The sequence below is a fragment of the Euleptes europaea genome, chromosome 10 (genome assembly GCF_029931775.1).
Source record: "Euleptes europaea isolate rEulEur1 chromosome 10, rEulEur1.hap1, whole genome shotgun sequence".
NCBI lineage: Eukaryota > Metazoa > Chordata > Lepidosauria > Squamata > Sphaerodactylidae > Euleptes > Euleptes europaea.
This window is the reverse complement of record NC_079321.1, coordinates 2,629,505-2,647,791: the sequence shown is the minus strand read 5'-3', so window position 1 is coordinate 2,647,791 and position 18,287 is coordinate 2,629,505. Positions and strand designations below refer to the sequence as shown.

At 41.6% G+C, this 18,287-nt stretch overlaps 2 protein-coding genes across 2 annotated transcripts in view; one reads left to right on the top strand and one right to left on the bottom strand.

The window, feature by feature from the left end:
• Positions 1-18,287, bottom strand: part of MACROD2 (mono-ADP ribosylhydrolase 2) — a 989,050-nt gene that overhangs the window by 904,777 nt on the left and 65,986 nt on the right. The window lies entirely within an intron of this gene.
• On the top strand, positions 1,745-6,505 carry FLRT3 (fibronectin leucine rich transmembrane protein 3). The gene is made up of 2 exons (XM_056856253.1): positions 1,745-2,223; positions 4,416-6,505. The coding sequence occupies exon 2, from the start codon at positions 4,468-4,470 to the stop codon at positions 6,415-6,417; it is 1,950 nt and encodes a 649-aa protein (XP_056712231.1). The 5' UTR covers positions 1,745-2,223; positions 4,416-4,467; the 3' UTR covers positions 6,418-6,505.

Here is an 18,287-nt window from a genome sequence, read left to right as displayed (position 1 = left end):
AAAAGGAAAATGTGAATACTCATATCAGACTTTTGAACATTGTGCACTAAGCAGTGGTATACTGCAGCCACGAAGAATCTGCAGCCTTGGCTTATCAGAAGCCGAAACTCATGGCTAATTGGAGCTTATCCAACATGGAAAGAGAGGCAGGTTTCAATGTACACAGCAGTCCTAAACATGTTTACTCAAAAATAAAACCCACCGTATTCAACAGAGCTTATTCGCTAATAATACACATAGTTAAATTGTGGAACTCCCTGCCCCAGGATGTGGTGATGGCCGCCAACTTGGAAGGCTTGCAGAGGGGAGTGGACATGTTCATGGAGGAGAGGGCTATCTGTGGCTACTAATCAAAATGGATGCCAGTCATGATGTATATATGTTCTCTCCAGGATCAGAGGAACATGTCTCTTATATGAGGTGCTGTGGAACACAGGCAGGATGCTGCTGCTGCAGTCGTTTGTGGGCTTCCTAGAAGCACTTGGTTGGCCACTGTGTGAACAGACTGCTGGACTTGATGGACCTTGGTCTGACCCAGCAGGGCTTTTCTTATGTTTTTTATGTAAATCTGCTAGAGGCTGCAGTCTTCATCATAATTTCTGCATTTACATTTTCAGATGAGAATGAAACATCCTTGCGCAAGGATGCAATAACAGTTTTGATTACGTTTTCGCAGCATGGTACGGTTCCTGGTGTACAAAAAGTAGCCCTGTTGCCTACACTTTTCAAAAAACAAAAAAATCAGGGTTACCTGAACAGCCAAACTAAACACATCCCATGTATGACATTTCACAGAACAGCACAATGTTGGGATCCAGCCTGCGCCACAGCCTTAGTCCAAACAATCCTTCACTTGACAAGATATAGCAAATGCAACAAGCAGATTGGTCATTCTGAAATGCACACTTCTATAATCATTTCCGTCTCTTCCCTGTTTTGGTACGTATCAAAGGACGAGGTTTCGAAGGAATTTACAGCAACAATTCGTAGAGTTTTGAGCATTCAGTCTTTACAGTGTGCTGGAGACAATGGGAAGTGTCTTAAAGAGCAGGTCTTGTTTCTTGAAAGCGGAAAACCAGAATCCCACCCCATGAAGCAGGGCTCCTACTTGTAATCCAAAGAGTAGTGTATCACATTTCAAAAAGAATTCTTCCTTGCTCTGTCAATCAAAGCTGACATTCATTACTGTTTTGCCTTGCTCAAAAGCTGAACTTAAGACAGCAATCTACAGGAGATTCACATTTTTGCTCAATTATCTTTCTCACTGTATTTGAATAATGTTGAGAAAGATATGTATAAGACAGTTAATCACCTCTTCTCGATAACAATTAATTAACATCTGCTTGCTTTCACAGGAAACTGACTGAGTGAAGTTCCAGAAAGGAAACTCTCCACTGGCATTAGCATGTTCGTTCCTTCAAAAAGAAAATCGTCCGAATTCAAGAAAAACTATCAACAATAAGTGAGCCCTTGAAATCTGCAGACACAATGAGGAAACGTTCTGAGCCAGAAACTCTGAACAAGTTCTAAAAGGAACAGGGCAACCCAGCGGGCATGGATTTACCAAGGCACGCCTAGAGTTCAAAATTTATATTTTATTTTATTGGATGATTTTGGACAGAAAAAAATGCACATGAACACATGAAGCTGCCTCATACTGAATCAGACCCTTGGTCCTTCAAAGTCAGCATTGTCTACTCAGACTGGCAGCAGCTCTCCAGGGTCTCAGGCAGTTCCTCTGTCTACTGAAGAAGCCATCGTAATTCCAAGCCTTAGCATCATGAATGGTTTTGAAAACGTGGAGCTGAATTTACTATCTCTAGCCATGATGCTATATAGAAGAGCTTGTAAGAATTACAAAGAAAGCAATTTTTGTTGAGGGTATTAAACCAAAACAAAAGAATCTCTTCACACAGGGACTTGAACAACGGAAGAGAAACTCCCTCCCTCTTCTTCAAAGTCTAAGTCCTCCAGGAATCTAAAGCTTTCATCCTCAACAACCTGATGTACTATGAAAAAAACTTTATGGGAATGTTAATTGAATATAGAGGGGCCTACCAGGAAAGCAATTCTACCATAAGGATCACCGGAGCTACTACTGTGAAGGAAGTAAAGCTGCATGAATTAAACTAGAAACTTCTCTCAAGTCAACTTGTTTTCCAAAAAGTGAATTCTCGCTGGATTTCAGCAAGCACAATAGGTTCTCTCACATCTTTAAATAAGGTAGGAACAATAATATAATTCACTTGTTTATCACTTAGGGTAACAAGTTGCAGAAAGTTATGGAAGAAAACCGTTACAATGGTTATGCTTTAAAAAAACAATTAAAATGTGACGTTGCAGATATACTTCTCATAGAAGTAAATACTGCCCTCACCATCCAGTTCCAGTCTAAACTGTAAAATGTTTATAGATAATAAGTCTGACAGGTTAGTGAAATAGGCTGTGGGGAAACTAAGTAAACAAAGTTTTAAGAGACTTTTGAAGTATCAGATAACAAATATCAGTAAAGCTGTTCCAGTTATCTCAACCTGTATTTTTCCTACAATACAAAAGATCTTTCCATTGTACAACCAAATTACACAACCAGTACAGTTTCCAATAGTTTTCTTACAACACAATCCTAAAAGAGTTGCACTTCTGTAGGTGATTGCTTCAGAGGACTTACATGTATATAACCCTATTTAGGACTTCACTGTCAGCAATGGCACTTTAGTGTCATAGGATGAACATAAGACCATTTAATACCTATACAAATAGTGCAATATAAATACTATAATTATTTGTACTTTATGATTAAATGATGCCTTTGAATCCTAATCCTTAACATAATATGTTGTAATAAATAACATTACAACTAATTCTTTCTAGCATTTCAGGACTGGGTTAAAAGACTGCAGAACTTATGTTACGGTTTTCCATCTATCTGTTCTTCTGTATTTGCATGCCTCCTTTTTACAAATTTACAAGAACATTTAAATTACAAATTCTGTACTATTTCACCGAGGCAGCACCACTAATTTTTCATATGTCAGTTTATGAAATCTGTATATAAGGTCAAGGAAGATCACTTCTGCATTTCAGCTTTCAGCTAGACTTCCTTAATTATAACTCCAGCCAAGTGAACAGCTTGGAACAGCCGCCCGCATTTCATCACTATTCATTATTAGGCACTAAAAGATATCTAATTACTCACCCAATAGTCACACTTCACAAGAACCAATGCTTCCTGCCCATTAAGTCACCAACAACCTGGCAAGCCTAAGTAAGGAGAGGTTGAAAACTACTTAACTGTGAGCTTCATTATTGTACTGTAGGCATGTTCAGATAATAGTTCGAAGGGGCAACATTTTGATCATGTGGGCGAATGGGAAGTTCCAAATAGCATTGCCGACCTCCAGGTGAGGATTGGAGATCTCCCAGAGTTACAACTGATTTTCAGACTACAGAGATCAGTCCCCCTGGAGGGTGGGCTCTGTGGCATAACACCCCTATGAGTTTCCTCCAAAGACCCTGCCCCGTCCTGGTTCCACCTCAAAATCTCAGGTAATTCCCCAACCCAGAGTTAGCAACCCTAGTTCCAGAGAATGATTTTGGTCCAAAGGGCTGAGTCAGTGAGCTCTTCACCTGGAACAGGCTTCTGAAGCTCTTCCTCATGGAAACGGTTGCCAGGTTGGCACAAACTGTCAATCAGAGTTGGGGGAAATTTCAGAAAGTCTTTGCTGAAACGCTATGTAAATACAGGGGTGGGGGGCAGGAAAAAAATATTACGGTACATGCTGAAAGACTTCTTTGGATTCTGGTTCACATGAAGCTGCTTTACCGAATCAGACCCACTGGTCCATCAAGGTCAGTACTATCTACTCAGACTGGCAATGGTTCTCCAGGGTCTCAGGTAGAGGTCCTCCCCATCATTTACTGCCTGATCCTTCCAACTGGGACTTTCTGCATGCCAAGCAGATGCTTTTGCACTGGAAAACTGATTTAGAGTACACCAACAAGAAATCCCTAAACCAATTAGAATACAAATAAATGTTTTCCTCTCTGCCAAATAAACTATATCAACTAGAACTACATTTACATGGCCACAGAGCAGGGGTGTTGAACTCAATTGTTACAAGGGCCGGATATGACATAAATGTCACTTGGTCAGGCCGGGCCATGCCTCCCCAGCCCAGATCGAGAGTGTGTGTATGAAGGGTGTGTGTGTGTGGCTTCCTCAGCTGGCTCACAGGCCAGATAAGAGCTTTCAAGGGGCTGGATCCGGCCCACACTCTTTATGTTTGACAACCCTGCCATAGAGTGTATACATGAACAGAAAGCTACCTCACTGTAAATCCTTAGCAATGAAGACGTATATACTTAACTTCAAATTGGTACTTCCTAGTAATTAACCTGGTTAATTTCTTTTCTAGGTTGCTGAAAACCAAACACTGACCTGTGTACAAACCTCACTGCAACCTGACCATGATCAACATAACTTGGAACTTCATCCTAATTTGGACAAAGATAGGGCTGCTGCTCAAAATGGCACCTCTGTCTGTCAGTGCCAAGTCCTGCCCTTTGGTCTGCCGCTGTGATGCAGGTTTCATTTACTGCAACGATCGTGACTTGACATCGATTCCTGCTGGGATTCCAGAGGATGCTACAACCCTTTACCTTCAGAACAATCAAATTAACAATGCTGGAATTCCTTCCGACTTAAAAACCTTGATCAAAGTGGAGAGAATTTATTTATACCACAACAGTTTGGATGAATTCCCTACCAACCTCCCAAAGTACATCAAGGAACTACATTTACAGGAAAATAACATAAGGACAATTACTTATGATTCACTTTCACAGATTCCTTATCTAGAAGAACTGCATTTGGATGACAATTCTGTTTCTGCAGTTAGTATTGAAGATGGAGCCTTCCGGGATAATATCTATCTGAGACTTCTTTTTCTCTCTCGAAATCACCTTAGTACCATTCCCTGGGGCTTGCCTAAAACAATAGAAGAGCTGCGCTTGGATGATAATCGTATTTCCACAATTTCGGAGCTGTCCCTTCAAGACCTTACAAATCTAAAACGTCTCGTTTTAGATGGGAATCTCTTAAACAATCATGGATTAGGAGAGAAAGTGTTTGTGAACCTCGTCAATCTAACAGAACTCTCCTTGGTTCGGAATTCCCTCGTAGCTGCACCAACAAATTTGCCAGGCACAAGTCTGAGAAAGCTTTACCTGCAAGAAAACCATATAAATCGTGTACCACCTAATGCGTTTGCGTACCTGCGGCAATTGTATCGACTAGATATGTCCAATAACAATCTAAGTAATTTACCTCAGGGTGTCTTTGATGACCTGGACAATATAACCCAGCTGTTTCTTCGCAACAACCCCTGGCACTGCGGGTGCAAGATGAAATGGGTTCGTGACTGGTTGCAGACACTGCCTGTCAGAGTTAATGTGCGGGGACTGATGTGTCAAGCGCCAGAAAAAGTGCGCGGGATGGCTATCAAGGACCTCAACCCAGAGCTGTTTGACTGCAAAGATGAGGATATTGTAAGCACTATCCAAATAACTGCTTCAATACCAAACACTTTATACCCCCTTTCGGGACACTGGCCGGCTTCTGTGACCAAACCCCCTGACATAAAGAACCCCGGCCTACACAGAAACTACAGAACAACAGTCACTCCAGTGCAGGAAATCATTACCATTGTTGTAAAGTCTGTCAGCACTGAAACTATACATATTTCTTGGAGAGTTGCACTACCCATGACTGCTTTAAGACTCAGCTGGCTCAAAATGGGTCACAGCCCTGCCTTTGGATCTATAACTGAAACAATCGTTACAGGAGACCGGAATGACTATCTGCTGACAGCCCTTGAGCCTGATTCGCCGTACCGCGTATGCCTGGTTCCCATGGAAACCAGTAACATCTACCTGTTTGATGAAACACCGGTTTGTATAGAGACGGAAACGGCACCCCTTAAAATGTACAACCCCACAACCACCCTAAATCACGAGCAAGAGAAAGAACCGTACAAAAACTCCAATCTGCCCTTGGCGGCCATCATAGGGGGTGCCGTGGCGTTGGTAGCTATAGCGCTGCTTGCTTTGGTCTGCTGGTACGTCCACCGGAACGGGTCCTTGTTCTCAAGAAACTGTGCGTACAGCAAAGGCCGGAGAAGAAAAGATGATTACGCCGAAGCCGGGACTAAGAAGGACAACTCCATCTTAGAAATCAGGGAGACTTCTTTTCAGATGATCTCTTTGAACAATGAACAAGTGTCCAAGGAGGAGTTTGTAATACATACTATATTCCCACCTAATGGAATGAATATATATAAAAACAACCACAGTGAAAACAGCAGTAACAGAAGCTATAGAGACAGTGGTATACCGGATTCAGACCACTCGCATTCATGATACTAAAGAAAAGGATTAGACTTCCGAATGATTTTTCTTTAAAAAAAATAAAGGCAACTTTAAAGATTGCCAGTCTACAGCAGAACACTGGATTAAGAGACTGAATAAGCAATGTATTGTACATTTGCCATATAATTTATATTTAAGAACTTTTTATTAAAAGTTTCAAATTTCAGGTTACTGCTGCGATTAATGTAGCAAGGATGCCTGAAAACAATTCTATATTTTAGTATTTTTTAGTAATTTGTACTGTATTTTCCTTGCTAATATTGAAATTACAGACCATTTAACTTTTTGTGTTCTACTGAGTAAGATGACTTGTTGACTGTGAAAGTGAATTCTCTTGCTGTGTTGAACAATCAGGACTTTGCATACATTTGAGATCGCTGTAAGTATAAGCACAGGCCATTTTCACTTTGGTATTTGTGAAAGGTTAAACCTGGCAAACTGAGGATATTCAGAAGTGGCTGCAAAACGGATCAAAATATCACTCTGGGTATTACTTTAAATTTATAAATATGATTAACAGTTAATAAACCAGGTGTGCAAAGTAATGGGCAATATCAGCTGTTTAGCTATAACCATGTTTATAAGTAAAATCTGTTGGAGATTTCAGCAGATGGAGAACTTTAAATGATAATTCAAGCACACACTATGGCCCCAGAGAAAAAAATGGAGGCTTATTTTTTGACAGTTAAATGATTACGTCTGTTCATGAAATACAAAAACAGACTATTACAAAAACAGACTATTTCCCTCAGCATATAAATGATCCGAACTGAAAGACTTCCCAACTACTCTAGAGAAGAATTGGGCAAAGACACACACTCTAGTCTTTCCATGTTGCTACAGCAAACAATAGGCCCAAAATATTATACATATTAGATGTATTTCAACTACAGTAGAGAATATTGCCCATTACTCTTCCAGTTAGAAACTCCTTAATAAAACGGATGTGGGGGAAAAAACTCTGATTGGCTTTTTGCTTAGTTGTGATCAAGTTAATGTTTAATACCCCAGACACTTTGTTGCCATAACTATTTCCCCCAAATGAAAACCAAAGTGCATTGTGTGCCCTTTGGTCAGTCTTGTATGTGCCTTGATCCAAAGTTATATGTGTTCCACATTTAACTGGGAACAAACTTTTCACACACATACACTTAATTATGGAAAGATATTGGTCTTAATGCTGAATAAAATATAAAACTAAGTACAGGAAACTAAGTGCTCTCATTCTCAAGTTTTCTTTTTCTTATATAATCTGAAGTGTATTCAAATTCTGAGCCCATCTCAGAAAAAGTGTGACAAAAGCATGAACTAGAATTGTTTTGTTAGCCAACAGAGTACCATAATATTTAACAGCTGTTTTTATTTTCCTACAATTATAAAATTTCAGAACAGAATGGGGGCAAGCTAAATAGTTAACTATCTGTGTGTAAGTGTGAGAAGCCAATTTTTTCCAAGAATTTTTTATATCAGTAAAGGGAGAGTTGGGTATATGTGTGGGCAGCATTGAGCTAGCAGTTCCTTATGAAATTATCTGGATGCGTATAAACTACTTCAACCATGGTTTAGAAATGCATGTTTTAGGGAAGGACAGGGGAGATTTTTCAGGGATCAGGCTGCCTACATGAGAAGAACGGGCAGTCACATGGAATAGCACCTTGAAGGGAGACCAACCACGCCAGAACACATTGAGACCAAGCATACATACATGTTGTCCTCATTCTGCTCCACCAAGGCCGAGAAACGATCTGAACGGGCCCTCACCGTTGGTGAAACGCTAGCTGTAAAGCACGATTCTACAAAATATGTGGCATCAATCTGTTTTCGTATAGATGTGAGCTTTGTTATCTTTAAACCGTTATTTCAATGCATATACCATTTCCCATGGATGCTTATACAAAGGATTTTACCATCTTTCTCTTTTTTAATGGATGCGGTCATAACAAGATGCTTATACGCCTCCCATTTCAGCATGGTTCTGCAGCGTGGCACAAGTCACAACATCACAAGTCACTGGCTGCTCCTAGTGGTACAAGGTCAGGCAGCCGGAAGGTTCTGTTGGTGTCTTTCAGTATTCATTGCTTGACTACCTTGCAAGCCAATACAGAATCATGAGTAAAGGAATTGGCTGCTTCAACAACTGGCCACATGCTTGAGCATAAAAATTGAGTCTCCACCCAGCTGCCTCTTCCCCAATATTCCTGAAAGAGATGGAGTAGGGAAAGGATAAAAAGAACAACGAATGTTTCGTTGTTCCATCACCACATCTAAAAAAGGATATTGCAGAGCTTGAAAAGGTGCAGAAAAGAGCAACCAAAATGATCAGGGGGCTAAAGCAACTGCCCTATGAGGAGCGGCTGAAACTCTTAGGGCTGTTTAGCTGGGAAAGAGGGTGGTTAAGGGGAGATATGATAGAGGGCTATAAAATCATGCATGGTATGAAGAGTGGACAGGGAGAAGCTTTTCTCCCCCATAATACTATAACGCGGGATCATCTGCTGAAGCTGGAGGGGGAGACATTCAAAATTGATAAAAGGAAGTATTTCTTCACACAACACATAGTTAAACTGTGGAACTCCCTGCCCCAGGATGTGGGGATGGCTGCCAACTTGGAATGCTTTAAGAGGGGAGTGGACACGTTCATGGAAGAGGAGGCTATCCATGGCCACTAGCCAAAATGAATACTAGTCATGATGCATACCTATTCTCTCCAGGATCAGAGGAGCATGCTGAATATATGAGGTGCTGTGGAACACAGGCAGGACAATGCTGCTGTAGTTGTCTTGTTTGTGGGATTCCTAGAGGCACCTGGTTGGCCACTGTGTGAACTTGACAGGCTTTGATGGGCCTTGGTCTGATCCAGCAGGGCTTTTCCTATTCTTATGTTTCTATGATACTAAATACCCACCATTACCTTATGAGACCAATTTAATAAATGGGCCAGTGTCGTGTGAGAGCCAGTGTTGTGCAGTGGTTAGAGTGTTTGAGTAGGATCTGAGAGACCCAGGTTCGAATCCCCACTCTGCCATGGAAGCTCAATGGATGACCTGGGGCCGGTCACACTCTCTCAGCCTAACAGATAAAAAGGAGGGGAGGAGAACAATGTTAAGCCACTTTAGGTCCTCTTTGGGGAGAAAGGTGGGATATCAAGAAAGAAAAATAAATCAAATTAAAATAAAATAAAATTTACATAGTAGTTCATGTTTATACTGACCCTCAGTGCAAAAACTGCCAGTTACTAGTTATTCTGCAACATGACATTTTGTTCAAAGTTACATAAAATGGCATGTCCCTGCTCTTGATGCGAGTACCACCCTAATGAGGTTATTGCTTCAATCCGTAAAATCCCACTGTACAAATATGTCCCTCTTTCAAAGTGTACAGTAGGCTTTCAAGTCTGAAAAATTACAGTATTACTTGAAAAATTGTAAAAATGAATATAATCAGCTGAGAATTATAATGTGGCCGCATCGAACGTCAATTAATATACTTTTTAAAATACACTGTGCTGAGGTTTCGTTAACAACATGGACATATAAATAATTCTGAACATCCATGCTCCTAGTTATTCTTATTAGATCAGTGAATACCCTGTACTAGAAATGACAGAGAATGTGGTCTGGGGTTAACATCAAAGTAGTACATGATACCATTTTTGTGTTTGACTTGGTTTTTATACAGTTATTTACAAGCACATTTCTCTGCCATTCTGTTTAGATACAGAAAGGGATAAGGAAGCTTCAACACTGCTTTTTAGTCTTTGGCAATGTTGTGTATTCAGCTCTCTTCAAATGGCAGGATGTACAGGTTTGTTTTCCTATGTATGGTCATCATCCTCTTACCGGAAAAAGAAGAATGTGAAGCAATTCTGAGTGTGTTGTTACTAGAAGGTGGAAGTAGACAGGGAGAGTTTCATACAAAGGAGAACTTCAAGGGAGTTTTCTGGTGCACAATAGAAAGTGAATTAAAAAGTTCCCGGGGGGGGGGGGAATTTACAGAATTGGAAATTCTGTTTCATTTAGATATGCATGTCCTATAAATACTTTCTTCTGGCCCACAGCTGTGTCACTGGCAACTGACAATCCAAAATCAGAAAAATAAATGGCAAATAGTGCTAACAATGAATAAAGGCATATTAGCAGGACAACTTACTAGATGGCCTGTCTGGCCCCTTCCAACTCTATAATTCTATGAGGTACAATACCTACTGGGCACAGGATATTTTGCCTTTCACTCACAGAATGGAGAGAAATGTCTTATTTTAGCCTCTATATGTACAAAATAAAATCCCGTTTACTACACACACACAAAAGAAAATGCTAAAAAGATGCATTATAATCAAGTGGACCATGCTGAAAAACCGGTTTCCCTCTTTTCTAAAAGCCCTGGTGGAAAACACTTTTTCACAGTGCCTGCCCCTCAGATAAAGAGCCTGTGAATATATTAAAGAAAAAATAAACCCAGCAGTAACAGAAGCCTTCCAGATTCGCCAAGACCTGGATGAAAGGCTCCTGATACGTTGCCGGTCTCTTTTTCATTTCCAGAAAGCTTGGTCATCCTAGGAATGCTCACTGAATTGGATACTCTCCTCACCCAGGACTTCCAGTCAAGTCGCTCCATGCACAATCTAACCTTGACAGTCACTCAAATGGGCAGCCCAATTCCACTGAAAGCACGTCTCCTCTTGGGTATCTGTTTTAGGTTTATCTGTCTCCTGGTAAGACAAAATTGAGCCTTTCAGAAGCATACTCCTACTAGTGAGAACCTCTTCTCTTCGGTACTTTTGAATACCACCACCATCACCTGACAACAGCTAAACAATCAACTGCTGTATGGTAGTCAATGCTGACAGACCTTGATCAACGCTAAGAGACCTACACAAGGTTCATCGTTGTCTTCTACATTAGTTCCCCCACAGGCCAATTCCCCCTCCCAAAATATCTCATCTGAAAAGTCCTCTTGCAAACATTTCTGCATAAAACTACAGAAGTATTCACGAGAAAGGGATGGGTCAGGTGAAGCACCACTTCTTAAATCTGTTTGGCAATCAGCTTTATTACATGGGATAAGGAAGAAACACCAGAACTAATAAAATGCACTTCAACAAAGACAAATGTAAAGTTCTGCATTTAGGTAGGAAAAATCAAATGCATAATTATAGGATGGGGGAGACTTGTCTGAGCAGTAGTGTGTGTGAAAAGGATCTTGGGGTCTTAGTGGACCAAACACTGAACATGAGTCAGCAGTGTGATGCGGTAGCTAAAAAGGCAAACGCAGTCTTGGGCTGCATCAACAGAAGTATAGTCTCCAGATCACTCTGGTTAGACCTCAACTAGAGTACTGTGTTCAGTTTTGGGCTCCACAATTTAAGAAAGATGTAGACAAGCTGGAACGTGTCCAGAGGAGGGCAATAAAGATGGTGAGGGGTCTGGAGGCCTATAAGGAAAGACTGAAGGAGCTGGGTATGTTTAGCCTGAAGAGGAGACTGAGAGGGGATATGATAACCATCTTCAAGAATTTGAGGGGCTGTTACATAGAGGATGGTGCTGAGTTGTTTTCTGTTGCCCAAAAAGGCCGGACCAAAACCAGCGGGTTGAAATTAAATCAAAAGAGTTTCCGTCTAGACATTAGGAAGAATTTTCTAACAGAGTGGTTCCTCAGTGGGACAGGCTTCCTCGGGAGGTGGTAAGCTCTCCTTCCCTGGAGGTTTCTAAGAAGAGGTTAGATGGCCATCTGTCAGCAATGCTGATTCTGTGACCTTAGGCAGATGATGAGAGGGAGGGCATCTTGGCCATCTTCTGGTCACTAGGGGTGTTGGGGGGGGTAGTTGTGAATTTCCTGCATTGTGCAGGGGGTTGGACTTGATGACCCTAGTGGTCCCTTCCAACTCTATGATTCTATGACTTCCCAACATTGTAAGAATTGAGCTGTGCTGGAAATAGGGAGACCATGTGATCCCTCTCTGTCACCTGCCAGCCTATTGAGCTCTAGTGGGAGGAAAAAAGACTGGCAGTGTGACATTATTTCCAGCGAATATCCAGAGTGACGTCCTATCATCGGTATGATGTTGATGTGACGCTCTAGGAGTTGGGCAAAACTTTATGGTAAAACCATAGTGGGAACAGATTAAAAAAATGCATAAAATGTGGCTCTAAAAAGATGTCCCCCATTTAACTACAACATAAATTTTCTTTCTAGTTATATGAATATGTTATTTCCACAACTAAATCAATTTGGAAATATACCCACAAACTTCCAAACATTTATTTACAAGTTACTTACAACAGTTACAAGTTACTTACAACTTTCTGCACAGTTAGGCGACCAAGGCTGTCTCCTATTTGCCTCCTATTCATTAAATGTGATATCTTAAAACAACACTTCCTTAGTAAAAAAAAAATACTGGTAAACTGGATACGTCATTAACATATCTTGGTAATGACGATTTTTGTGGTAAATTACAGATAAGCAAAATCACTTGGGCAAAACTTCCTACAAATTAATATTTTATGTTATCATAAAAGTTTATCGGGTGCAGCTATGTACCGTCCATAAATGTTGCAGCATAAATAATGCATGCTATTCAAGGGAGGGGGGGAGAGAAGAAATACATAGTCAGTGAATTTCTTGTCAAAATATGCTGATTGTGGCAGCTTGCCCAAAGCTAAATTCATTGTAATAAAAATCCCTGGACTGGAACATGGTGCCATTTATGTTATTCGCCACCCAGATTGTTTTCGTAGCGTATAAACCCAAAGCAAACAGCTGTCGGATGGAAAACCTAGGAAGAGCTCCGTCGCCAGGCACTGCTGAGATTTCTTACTGCCGTGCTTTGAAGAACCTGTCAGCCGGGCCCTGGCAACCCGGGGCTGGGGAGGCTGGATCTGAAGCAGCCGAAAGCACTGGATTAGAACAGCTTACATCTTTTGACTGTGTACCGCATCATTGGATTGAAATCGCTTTGATAGATGCTTTTGGAAGATTCTGTGTTGTTTTTTTCGGGAGTCCACAGAATTATATGCTACGTTGGTTGCCCATTAAGTTTTGGGCTTATCTGGCAGCCAACCGAAAGTGGCGTTAAAGCCAGCAAACCCAGCCGTAACTATGTCAGTGGAGTACTCCTTAAGGGGGAAAAAATGGAGACGACTCGGGAAGTTGCTGTTAAATAAGTCTCGCGACTCTAGGGTCCTTGTAGAAGAACTAGTTGTACTTTTCCAAACAAAAGATCTTTCTGTCAAAGGAAGAATTAAGTTCAGGTGATGGCTATGAACAAGGTACAACATGAAGACACACGAACCTGCCTTATACTAAATCAGACCCGTGGTCCATCCCAGTGAGTCTTGTCCACTCAGACTGGCAGCCGCTCTCTCTCTTTGGCAGAGGTCTTCCACATCACTTATTGCCAAGTTTTTTTTCAACTGGAGGTGCCAGGGATTGAACCCGGGACCTTCTGAACGCAGAATGCTTCCTTTTAGGTTGATTCACTCCTCTCCTGTTGCATTCTGAATAATGCACTCCGATAATTTGCCTTTAGAAAACTATATGTAAATATTTTTTTCAAAACCAATTTTTAGAACCTAAGGTATTGGACAACTTACACACTTCCAAAAATTTCAAAGAAAAAGTCTAAAAGCATTTCTAATGCTGTTCATACCTTGGAGAGAACATAGTTCTCTCCAGTGAGGTAAATGTCTGTCAGGTTATCGAGAACGGACATCAGGTTGTCAGGAGGGACAATATCTCTCCTGAGGATTTAAAAATGCTTTCCTGATTCAGCATTTTCAGACAAAATCTCATGGGGTAGTTTTGTACCTCAATATGTTTAGATTAGAGTAAAAATATCCCCAAAGTCAAAACCAGTCTATTTCATAGAATCATCGAGTTGGAATGGACTACCAGGGTCATCTAGTCCACAATGCAGGAAATTAACAACTGCCTCCCCCACACACATCACCAGTGACCCATACTCCACGCCCAAAAAATGGGGGGAGAAAAAAACAACCTTCAGGATCCCTGGCCAATCTGGCCTGGAGGGAAATTGCTTCCTGACCCCCAAAGTGGCATCAGCATTACCCTGGGCATGTAAGAAAGGGCCACAAGAGCCAAGCACTGATGCAACCCTTCCTGCCCTCCCTCTCATGATCTGCCTAAGGCCATAGGATCAGCATTGCTGACAGATGGCCATCCAGCCTCTGCTTAAAAACCTCCAAGGAAGGAGAGCTCACCACCTTCCAAGGAAGCCTGCTCCACTGAGGAACCACTTTTTCTGGGAGGCATTTTTTTTGTACCGTAGGGACCTTTTCGTTTACAGAAAAAGAAACCATAAGTGTTAAGTGTGATGGCCAGGGGCTTTCTCAACTCCCCACCCACCCCGCCGCACCTTCCAGTAGCAGTGACCGAGTTGATTTTCATTATGCCGTGGGTTGCTAGTGGTCCGTAAGGCAATTTTGACTAATAACTGTGCTGGATTCTATGCTGCTATCATACAGGATGCCTGGGGCGGTAGAACAGGAACTTGAAGTAACTTTTACTACTTCCCTCCATCCCCTTTTCCTGGAATGATTCATACTACAGTCTAGATACTATTGTTTATTTCAGTGAAAGTCTCTAGCCATGAAGCCCTCACCATTTCAGCTTTACCCTACTGTCTTCATAAAGAGAGTTACTGTACTGGCTACCCTGCAGGGTTGTTTTAAGGATTATGAAGATCATGCCTATACAAGGTTTTTGGCTTTGGACAGCCAGAAGCACAGTACAGACACTAATATATATTAGGATTCATAAAATTCATCAGACACTTAAAATTTAACTTTAGGATAGAATGATACGTTCTTAATTGAAAAGTAATCGTTCCAAATGGTGAACACATCATATTCCTGCCTGGGAATTAAGATCACAGGGAGAGGTCCTCTTGACGGTCCCATCAATCAAATAAGCTCATTTTAGTGGGTATGAGAGGGCCTTTTTGATGGTAGCTCCACAATTATGGAACAGCCTCTCCAGGGAGGTGTGCCGGGCTCCCTCACTTTCGATCTTTAGGAGGCAGTTGAAGATGGTTTTATTAAGGTCCATATTTGATTAATGTTACTAGCAGATTATGCTTACTAGCATAATTATGATTTCAAATTTTGGTTTTAATGTATTTGATTGTACGTATCTTATCTACTTTGTAGGCTGCTGAAGACTTTCTATTCCTTGGCTCCACCATCAACCAAAAGGGAGACTGCAGCCAAGAAATCAGAAGGAGATTGAGACTGGGAAGGGCAGCCATGAAGGAGCTAGAAAATATTTTGAAGTGTAAGGATGTGTCACTGGCCACCAAGACTAGATTAATTCATGCCATCATATTCCCTATTACTATGTATGGGTGTGAAAGCTGGACAGTGAAGAAAGCTGATAGGAAGAAAATAGATTTCTTTGAAATGTGGTGTTGGAGGAAAGTGTTACGGATTCCGTGGAATGCCAAAAAAACAAATCAGTGGGTTATAGTTCAAATCAAGCCTGAACTGACCTAGAAGCTAAAATGACTAAACTGAGGCTGTTGTATTTTGGTCACGTCATGAGACGACAAGAGTCACTGGAAAAGACCGTCATGATAGGAAAAGTTGAGGGCAGCAGGAAAAGAGGAAGACCCAACAAGAGATGGATTGACTCAATAAAGGAAGCCACAGCCTTCAATTTGCAAGATCTGAGCAAGGCTGTCAAAGATAGGACATTTTGGAGGACTTTCATTCATAGGGTCGCCATGAGTCGGAAGCGACTTGACGGCACTTAACATACACACAGGCTGCCTTAAGCTCCATAAGGAAGAAAGGAGGCTAACAAATGTCTTAAAATAAATAAATAAATAAAGCTAGCTGGTGGTAAAAACTCTTGCAAAAAGTATGGAAAAACAGAAGCTGAAAACTTTATTTTCTGTATTAACTCTTTGTGGAAGGTAATGGCGGTTCAGAACAGTAGTTGGGGGGAAAAACCTCATTTGCAATATTGACATGTTTTAAGCTGGGGGGGGGGTAGTCTTGATTAATACACCTCCCGAGCACTTTATGACAATCCTTCTGCCTTCCTTCTGCCTCGGCATGTTCTGGAACATCCATCCATCATCAGTTAGTCCTCTCCTTTAATTACATACCTGCCTCCAGGCGATGTTTATTGACACAGATAAGGCTTTGTAGACCGAGTGGCTTTTTTCCCTACCCTGTCTGCCAGCTAGCAGGGAAACATGGTGTCCTTCGCACACATCACTCTACCATCAAGTTGCTGAGCCAGTGAGACTCGCTCGTACAGATTAAGGAACAAAAATGCTTGTCGGCACCAGCACAGTGTTATTCCTTTATCAATACTACCCAAATTATACAGCTGCAATGTAAATCATTTCTAAGAGCGATTGTGGAATGAGAAGCAAGCCAAACTTTTTTTTTTAAGCTTGCCTTCACTGTTAATATCCCACCCACAGTTCATGTCACCTTGAACCTCTTGCGGAGAAAGGTGGGTTAGAAGTATCTTGAACAAACAGAATAATGCATACCGCCTCCACTGAAATAAGCTTTAACTAGCTCCATAACTCGGCATTTTATTACAGCCGAGATACGAGAAGAATCGGAAAGTATGGGCCTAATGAAAAGAAATATTTGATTTGGCCAAACAAAGCCTGTGGGTGCTTCTGGAACACCGCTAAGATAACAATAAAGTTTTTTGTTCCCTGGTTTAACCGAGTCTTCCGGGCTGAGTGGAAAAAAAAAGCCTACCTGTAAAATGGACGAAGGCAAGACAGACTTGAGTTTTAAATCATGATAAAAGCTCCCCAATTCTGAAGTACAAGACCAGGGTGCGTTGCATCTGCTTGACTTGCAGAAGGTCCCAGGTTCAATCCCTGGCATTTCCAGTTAAAGGGACTAGGCAAGCAGGTGATGTGAAAGATACTTTTCTGCCTGAGACCCTGTTGAGCCACTGCCGGTCTGAGTAGACAATACTGACTTCGATGGACCAGGGGTCTGGTAAGAAGGGCCCCCGAGAGCCAAACACTGAAGCAATCCTTCCTGCCCTTCCTCTCATGATCTTCCTTAGTTCACAGAATCAGCATTGCACAGAGGCTATCAAGAACAATCTGTCAGTGTGGTGTAGTGGTTAAGAGCGGTGGTTTGGAGCAGTGGACTCTGATCTGGAAAATCGGGTTTAAGTCCCCGATCCTCCACATGTGTGGCAGAGGCTAATCTGGTAAACTGGATTGGTTTTCCCTCTCCTATACATGAAGCCAGCTGGGTGACCTTGGGCTAGTCACAGCTCTCTCAGCCCCACCTACCTCACAGGGTGTCTTGTTGTGGGGAAGGGAAGGGAAGGTGACCCTTTGAGAAAAGACTATGTGTATGTGGCTTGAGTCAACATTATACGCTACAGCATATAATCATGAACTGTCTTCTGCACGACAGTCCTTGTAAGAAAATAATTCTACCCTTGATTGATAAAATGAAACCTAGCCAATAATCCTACGTATGCCAGATTTTAATGAATGACTCTATCCCTTAACTCACATTAAAGGTGGCGGAATTTCTGATGGAAGTTGTCAAGACTAGGGCCAAATTTTAAATTATATTTAAATTGAAAATGTATGGACAGATGATTTTTATGCAGTGTTTATGCTATGTTTCTGAGTATATGCCAATAAAGGTTGATTGATAACAGCATGCCCCCCCCCATCTATCTGTCAGTTCTGGGCTGTGTCCTCCTGCCCTGCAAAGACGAGCAGTTCTGGGGGCCAACATCACATCACATTTCCAAGGGCGTTGGGACTCTACACTGGGAGTTCATGGTGCATGTCTCCTCTCTCTCTGTGTTATGTTTCTCTCCTTAAAGCACCCAGTTGG